This window comes from Pseudopipra pipra, chromosome 8, assembly GCF_036250125.1.
Source record: "Pseudopipra pipra isolate bDixPip1 chromosome 8, bDixPip1.hap1, whole genome shotgun sequence".
Classification (NCBI taxonomy): Eukaryota; Metazoa; Chordata; class Aves; order Passeriformes; family Pipridae; genus Pseudopipra; species Pseudopipra pipra.
The window spans coordinates 24,060,403-24,068,761 of NC_087556.1; the positions used below are offsets into that span (position 1 = coordinate 24,060,403).

Consider the following 8,359-nt stretch of genomic DNA (forward strand, 5'->3'; position numbering starts at 1 on the left):
GTGGCAGGTTTTCTCTTGGGAAAAAAAGCCCAACTATAGAATGTTTTCTTCCTTCTGGAAGTGAAATGGCACTTGAGAAAATAAATACATTGCTACCTCCTGATGTACTGCATGCGATTGTGAGCCTCTGCTAAAAATACACATTGTCAGAATAACAGCCTGGGTGTGCCCAGCAATCTCCTGTTCAGAGTCCAGGCAGCAAAACCAAACAAAACTTGGAGAAGATAAACAGGACAGGATGGGTAAAGTTAGGAGTTGTGCCCTCTCTCTCCCCATGGACCCTGCAGATGTCCCCAGCAGGAATAGGCACTCGGAGAAAGTATTTGTGGAGGCAACAGGCTTTCTTTTCACCCATCCATCATATACCTCTGGGAAACACTGGCTACACCCCTTGAGTTTTGGGGACATTTCCACTATAACAAGTGTCACCCTGCCACCAGGAATTTATTGGCTGGAAGAGTGGCATTTAGGATAAATTACTGTGAAAGTCTGCTAATTTATGGTAGCATCTCAGCATCACCATAGGACAAACCCCACACTCCTTTTCACCTTGCCTAGAAGACGTGGTTTGCATGTCCTCCAGCATTTCACTCAAAGCAGCCCCTTCCCATGGCAGGCAGCATCCAGCTCCCACAGCCCAGCTGTGTCCCACAACAGCTCTGGGGATGGGGAAGAAACTCCTTCCAGCACCCCATTGGAGGCTGCACCATCCACACAGGGATCCAATGCATGAATTTTGGGTTCACTGCCCAAGGAAGCCACTGCTGCTGGAAGGACAGGGAGTGCAATACTCAGTGCTGCAACAGTTTTTCTGGTTCAGCCCTCTTGCAGCTTTGTCTGGCAGCAGAGTTAACCCATTTCCAAGAAGCTAATTGGGGAAGGAGAAATCCAGACAGTTGCTGAGACATTTTGGCAATTGGTTAAACAAAACCTGTTGCACTAAGTAAAAAGAAAAAAACAAAATCCGCTTGCTTTCACTTTATAGCAATTCAGAGCCAACAAGGGCCTCCAAGTTCCCTCACAGGCTTTTGCTATTGCTATGCAGATGGGGAATTCACAGTTCCCTCCTGCATTAGAAGGCCTTTCTCCCATATGGCAGGTCAGGGGGAGCCTACAGGGGGACAGAGAAAGTCCTGTATTTCTCCTGTATGCTCATAAAGTCCATGCTGGTCCTCAAAGAAGAAGCTGACAGGCAACAAACTGGGGCAAGGCAAGGTACTGCCAAGCAGGACAAGCAGAATAACCCACTGTGGCTGGGCACAAGCCATGACAGAAGTCATCCCTAACTTTGCAAAACGTGCCAGATCTGATTGCAAGTTGTTCACAGGACAGGTAGCTAAGAATCAGAAATATAAGCATTTGCATTTGGGTTTTTAATTGTTTATAGTAATTTAAAAGGTACAGAAGTTTGCAAGCAAGTCATACCCAGCCCCTAACAGCCCTCCAGGCTTCCAACACAACTCTTTCAGCACAACCACTAAGCTGTGGAAGTGCTGTGGTTCACACAACTCCAGTAACATTATTGGAGAGCCAGTACCTTCAACCAGAGCCAAGTCAGACCCAGAGCAGGGCCTCAAGCAGCAATTTCAACAAGGACATGTGGCCAGCAGTACTGAGCACCAGGTTACCAAGTGTAAGAGGATGGGAACACCAGGACCTTCTGCCAGCGTGTAGGGAAGTGCTGCATACAGGCATCACGTGGTGATTAAGCACAATGGTGTGATCATAAACAGCAGTGACAAGATATGCAGACAATTGCTCCTTAGAGTATTCAAGAACCCCTCTGTCCTCTGGGACCTGTGCTGCCCTCAGCCTGGAGGAAATCCTGCTTTGATCTCTCCAGGAAGGGAACCACCTCACAGGCCCTTCCCTTGGACAAAGTAGGAAGAGGCCCATCTTCTCTAATCAAGGGCTACTGTCTGGAGATCCCCCCACCAGACTGTGACCACTCAACCAAACCAGTGGAAACCAAATGTTCATTTCAAAACCAGGACCAATCAGCTGATCCAACAATCAAGTGTCACGTGGCTTCTTCAAAGGATGGGCATTGTGTATCAAACAGAGTAAAGCTGCCATAAGCTTGTGGAGGATGGGGAGCAGTTAAAAATCAACAGGAGTAGTGGCATCCACTGCTTGTGCTACTTGTCAAATGCACCAAGAACAGCTGTCAGCTGGCTCCCATGAGGGCACTGGAGCACCTGTCCATTGGGGGACTGGCTACATCAATGTCTCAATTTCTTTTTCTTCTTACGGTTCCGGTCTTCACTGCTGTCATCTGCCTCACTGGCACTGGGGGTCACAGCCTGCTGGATGACTTTTTTTTCCACTGCATATTCCTGCTCTTCTATCTTGGGGTCTCCCTTGACCAAGAACTCTCCTTTCCGATAGGATATGGAGACATTGGTCCGTGGGTAGGTACCATAAACCCTCCGGAGATCATCCTTCACAAATTCTGGGAGGTCTTTCCTTGGTCCAAACACCTTTCCAAGCTTGCCCCATTGAAGCTCCCCTCTCATTGTAAAGCCTTCTGGCCACGTGTCTCGATACTGATCTGACCTCTGGTAGGCAGCGTATGGATGGTAGTTTGCATAGGGATTGTAGAAAGGGATGGGGACCATGGGAGGGAAGTGCCAGGTGTAGTATGGATGGATATAGGGATTGGAGGCACTATAGAGATGATGATACTCCACCTGACCACCTGAATAGTCAGGGTAGCTGTTCTGGTCCACCACAAAGGTGATGGGTCGACTGTAGAAGTTGTGCATGTGGATGGGAGGGAACATCACGGAGCTGGTCATGTCTTCTGCTCTCCCAGGCCGCAGCGGTGGGTAGGCGTAGGCAGAAGGTGGGATCATGGCTGGGTAATATTCCCGTGGCACAAAGTTGGACTGGTACATTGTACAGGAGACTGGGGCTTTACGCAGCAGGCACTTCTCTGAAGAAGTTGCAGAGTCTCAAAAGCTGTGAGGACAGGAGGGGAAGAGAAACAATTTACACTGGTTATAAAAATATTCCAGAACCAGGCTGAATAAGGAGATATGCCTAGCACTGTAAGCATATCAACTAATTAATAATTAATAAAAGGAGCTCCTTGCAGCTTGCAGGGGCAGTAACCTGCCAAGAACAAGCAGAGCCACATTGCCAATGACTGCCTGTTAGCTGCTCAGCAAGACTCGCCATTTAACCCACTCATCTCAGAGTTACAGGGATGTGAACAAGCTGACAAAAACCACTGAGGGCAAAAGAAACCACCTCATGTCCTCATGACTTATCTCTGCACTGCTGGGAGGCAGCAGTACAGACTGCAAGAAGCTGGAGGCCCTTGAGCAAGCATGAAAATGGGGAAGGCAAGCACAAGTGAAAGAACAAAAACAAAGCAAGCAGGCAAAGAAAGGAAAGAGACAACAGCCCAGCCCTGCTGCAGTCATTTCAACTGCCATCCTGCCTAGACTAGGAAGTCTTAAATAAATAAAAAGATCTTCAACTGTCCTTGACTCTCTCTTCCCATCCTCCTAAAGCCCTGCTTCTACTCTGATAAGCAAAAGAGCTGTACCTACTGTTTGTTTCTAGAGCAAAATCCAGGCACATCTACATTTCTTCTGATGAGTTCCCATGTATAAGCTTCTCCTTTTGATCTCACTAGTTATAATTCACATTTAAGTGTGCATTCACCTTGAGCAACTCTGACCTACAGTGGAATTTGTTCCTAGCTTGCCCTTGCCAGATATCCAAGCACCCTCTAGGGCCTTAAGCAATGTCCTCCCATGACTCATTATCCTCTCCTCAAGGGTAGGAAGGGAAGTTGTATATAGCATGGGTTTGGGGGTTTTTTGTCTTTTTTTTTTTTTTTAAATTTGTTACCAGAGACAGGAAAAGACCATGAACAGAACCAAAGGCAGCAAGTCAGGTAATTTTTTTCCATGGAGTTCAGATCCCGTAAACTGCTTTTGTATCAGCCTTAACTAGAGTTGCCTCTCCCTCAGGTGACCAAGAAGGAAAGGTAAAACTCAGCCCTCAGTTCCTGTGCTTTCCTCCAGCCTAACAAGGAGTTCAGCCATCCCCTAAGAGTTGCCTGACACAAGCAATGCTGGGTACTGAACAATGGAGGTTTTTTTTTTCTTTAACCAGCACAAGTTGCTTCTGTCCCTAGAGGTTCATACTCTGCACTTCCTCAAACCTGCTTTTGCCACAGCTCCAGGGCTAGAAGTCTTCACCCCACACAGGGAACAGCAGAACAGCACTAGAGTATTTAGTCAAGACTAGGCAGCACCCTAAAATGAGACTTGCAGCCTAGAAGCCAAAGCCTGTCATAACCATCACCCCCTCAGATAGGAGGAAATGAATCAATCAAACAAAAAAGTTCACAGCTTACTTGCCTAACTTGCTCAGAACTACCACAGAAATCCAAAGGAATGTTGTATGTCAATGGCAGCACAAAGTGGGTACATGGAGTAAATGGTGTCTTCTTGAAAACCAGTCTCAGTGCCCCTTTTAATAGTTCATCCCTGCATCCCTATTGAGATCCACAGGATCATTTCTGTGGAGTGTTTGTGTTTCAGAGCAAGTGGTCTGCACAGAGAGTGTGCAGCTATTGCATCCATCGTGTGAAACAAAGCAACCTCCCCTGCTGGGTCAGTGTGCTGCTCCATGCCAGTTTTTGACAGCCCTCGTTGATGACCAGCTCTTGCTCAAAAGCTGCTGTAGCACCCTGCATTTTGGCTGGCAGCATCATTCCTCCCAGGTCTTCCTGACAGCTGCAAGGAGAAGGGCTGACAGGCCATCTAAATTACAAGGCAGCCTGAGCACAGCTATTAACTGCTTTGATGTTGCACTGGAAAAAGATAAGGGGAACAAGCTGGTGGCTCAGCCAGGCAGGATGACCCACAAGAGGAAGCAAACTGAAGAGGTAAGAGGGGGGAACAAGATGAGGATTAAGCAGGGCTGGGAGCACTCCAGAATAGCATTGCCACACACCCCACCACAGAAGTGAAGACATTTCCCTGGAAGCAGATCAGCCGGGGGAGGGATTTGACAGGTCCCACAGTGTAGACAAGAATTCACAGCCCTGGAGGAGGTTTGCAAGCCTTGGCTGGGTGTCCAGGGCTCAGGTGGGCACTGCCTCTGCTGGGCTTCACTGCACAGCTGCCTGGCACTGCCCTGTCCCTGCCTGCCCCCCAGCACAGAGCTCTCCCCTGTGCCCCAGCACAGAGCTCTCAGACTGCCTCAACACAGGCTTACCTGCACTAGCACAGAGCACCAAACCCCAGCTCCTGGCTTGCAGGGCACAGCACTGCTTTGAATCCTCAGGTGTGTTGCAACAGGTTTTGGTATGCAGAAGGCACAATACTCCTGCCCTGCCCCTCCAGAGCTGCAGCCTGGTGCTCCCAGGGGCAGACAATGTGGTTTACGCCACCTTTACATAAGTGCCTGTTGTTCAAATTGACCTTCAGGCTGCTTCAGCTTCCAGAGACAGGATTTGGGAGACCACAGCTGCAGCAAAGCCCTGCTAGACTCTGCAGGGCTGAGTTAGACTGTGATAAATTCATGTGCACAGGAAAAGAGGGCTTTTAGAACACCAGTACCGGCTTGCCTGATTCTGTCCCACACTCACTGGGAAGTGAGAGCAGGCAGTATTTCAGGGAAAACAGGGTTTGCCCGGAGGGTGATCTTCTGTCAGGCCATCTGGTGGCTGGAAGGCATCAAAAGACAGATGCTTAAGAAAACCAACTGCAAACACCAACATTACCTAGTGGTACCACTTGAGGAAAGGGTCCAACCCCTAGTTTCTTCTCTCCTTCCTCTTCTTGAGGAGACCCTAGAGCACTAGTACCTAGAGGCAGTCTACAAGAGAGCTGGAGAAGGACTTCAGACAAGGGCAAGCAGTGATAGGACAAGGGGTAATAGCTTTAGCTGATGGAAAATGGATTTAAATTAAATATTAGAAATAAATTTCTAAGGGTGGTGAGGCACTGGCACAGATTGCCCAGAGAAGCTGTGGATGCCCCATCTGTGGAAACATTCCAGGCCAGGCTGGATGGGGCTCTGAAAAACCTGGGCTAGTGAAAGATGTCCCTGCCCATGGCAGGGAGATTGGAACTGGATGATCTTTAGGGTTCCTTCCAACCAAACCATACTATGATTCACCTCCTCCTACTTCCCTTATTCCTCCATGTCAACAGCCAGAGGCCAGCCTGGCCTTGGAAGTAAACATCTGACAGCTGCCAGCTCTTCAGGATCAACTGCAGGACCAGAAATGGAGAGGGGATCCTGGCTCTTTGGACTACCAGCCACTTTCTTCCTTTGCTCCAATTGCAAGCTCTGATATGCCTTGGGGAAAAATCACCACATCCATTGCCTGGCACTCAGATTTCCTGAGCATGAAAAGGGCAAAACAGTCCTTAAAACCTGAGCTCAGCCCTGCTAAATGCCTCCCTGGTCCTGAGAGCCACTGACATCCAACAATACATGCCAGCTTTTCGGTGCCAGAGATTGAAAACATAGATGGCAGACACCAGGCTGTACATGGGAGCCAAGCCTCCCCAAGACAGGGCACTGGGAGCAGTTGTTGGCAGCAGGTGGCAACAAGGGACTGACCCAGTAAGAAAGGCCACAGCACAAGACAAGGCAGCTTCTCCCTTTAAGCCTTTCCAGCAGTTCTGGTCTTGCTGGAAAGGGTTCAATGCCACTTGACTGGAGATGAATGAGATACTAGGGACAAAAAAAAAAAAAAAGGGCAAGAAAATTTCAAAGATGGTTACAGTCAACTGAAATGAGATTGTCATCTCTGTTTGGTGAGAACATGATACTGCAGGCTATTCCCAGGCTTGCCAAAGCTGACTCCAGCAATTCCCTTACTCACTGCCCATCTGGCAGGGCCTTTCCCTCCTCACACCTCTTGGTGCAGGTCAAGGAGACTGACACCACAGTTCCCAAAAAAGATATGTCAAGTAAAGCATGCTTCAGTGCCAGCTGCCCCAGACAGAGTTGCTTTGGAGCAACCAAGCAATGTTTGCAATACAAAACCAGAGAGGACATTTGATAGCTCAAGTATAGAAAAGCTTTTGTTTCACCACACTCTTACTCAGTTACTACAGGTGATGAATCCACCACTAGTTAAAACAGAAATGCCTAAGGCTGGTAGGGCTTTCCTGGTATATAAAGCAACAGAAATTACCTCTTAGCAATACACAGTTTTTCTGGACATATCTCAAGGCAGTAGAGCTTTACAGTCACCTGAGCTAGCTTTGAATTTGGGGAGCTTTTTGTTTAGGTATTTGTAAAGCACAAAAAAACCCACTGTGAGCTGCAGAAAACAGAAAAGTGTAAATATTGAAGTCCATGCCAGACTAATCTCTCTCCTAGAGAATGTGCAAAGTGAGCCTGACTGTAGCATGGACACAGACCAACATACAAGGTGTCCCACAGTATCTAACATGTGAAACTTCATACAAGTATCTCATGGGTCTTGGTGTCACCAAGACAAACAGTTCAAAGAATGTCACCAAGTCTTCTGTCCACCTGAAGCAGCAGCCAAATTCAGCAGGGTCCCCAGGTCAGGCCGGCAGCTTGAATGGGTTTGGATGCTTCCTTAGGGAGCATGATTAAATTCAGCACAACTGTAGAGACACCTTGGCCCACAGGAGAGGACGTGGCCATCTAATTTACTGTAACTCTCAATCAAGACTATTCTTGCCTCATTCCATTGCCCTGTGATCAGCTCCCAAATGAAGATCCCATTAAGTTACCCTTTCCTTTCCACTGTTCCAGCACCCAAGCTTTCAGACTATTCTTTCTAGTTTTTTTCCTGCCCTCTTCCTCTCCCCATCCCAGAAAAACCACAGATCTCCTACCACTGCTCTGTAGCAACTCCCAAGGGTACAGGGATGAATACTGCAAAAGCACCAAATTCCCCCAGCCAAGGGAATGAAGAACTCATGAGTTATTTCCAGTTAGTCTCCCCATTTTGAGCAGAGTCTGCAACATTGTTGCCATCTGACAAAGCTTTGGCAAAGGCTTGCCTTGGACAAAAACCCCAAAACTTCAAGGGCTGCTTAAAGTGAAAGGTTAAAACTGAATGTTCTTATTGAGCCAAGGTTTGTCTTTCATAGCTCTGGTCTCAGTCCCACATACTTATCCAGCATCCTGGTAGTGAGTGGGAGAAGATCACAATAAAGCAGTTTCTTATTTTTCCCTGTCACTTCCACCCCTTTATTGCCAGCATAAGATCATGCTTGGTTTGAAGTCCTTTAAGAAAAACTCACCCAGATGAAGACTCCCAAGTACTTCTTGGAGACGTGGGAGAGCAGCACAAAAAGCCACACAGATTATACAATAGCTTTGATCTTCCACCAACGGTACT

General features: G+C 47.8%; 1 protein-coding gene across 1 annotated transcript; it reads right to left on the bottom strand.

The window, feature by feature from the left end:
- Positions 1 to 1,364: 1,364 nt before the first annotated feature.
- C8H10orf95 (chromosome 8 C10orf95 homolog) lies at positions 1,365 to 3,041 on the bottom strand. The gene has a single exon (XM_064663152.1). The coding sequence runs from the start codon at positions 2,895 to 2,897 to the stop codon at positions 2,223 to 2,225; it is 675 nt and encodes a 224-aa protein (XP_064519222.1). The 5' UTR covers positions 2,898 to 3,041; the 3' UTR covers positions 1,365 to 2,222.
- Positions 3,042 to 8,359: the final 5,318 nt, after the last annotated feature.

Excerpts from the sequence above, each read along its gene's own strand:
- C8H10orf95 (XM_064663152.1), bottom strand. The coding sequence starts at position 2,897 with ATGTACCAGTCCAACTTTGTGCCACGGGAATATTACCCAGCCATGATC.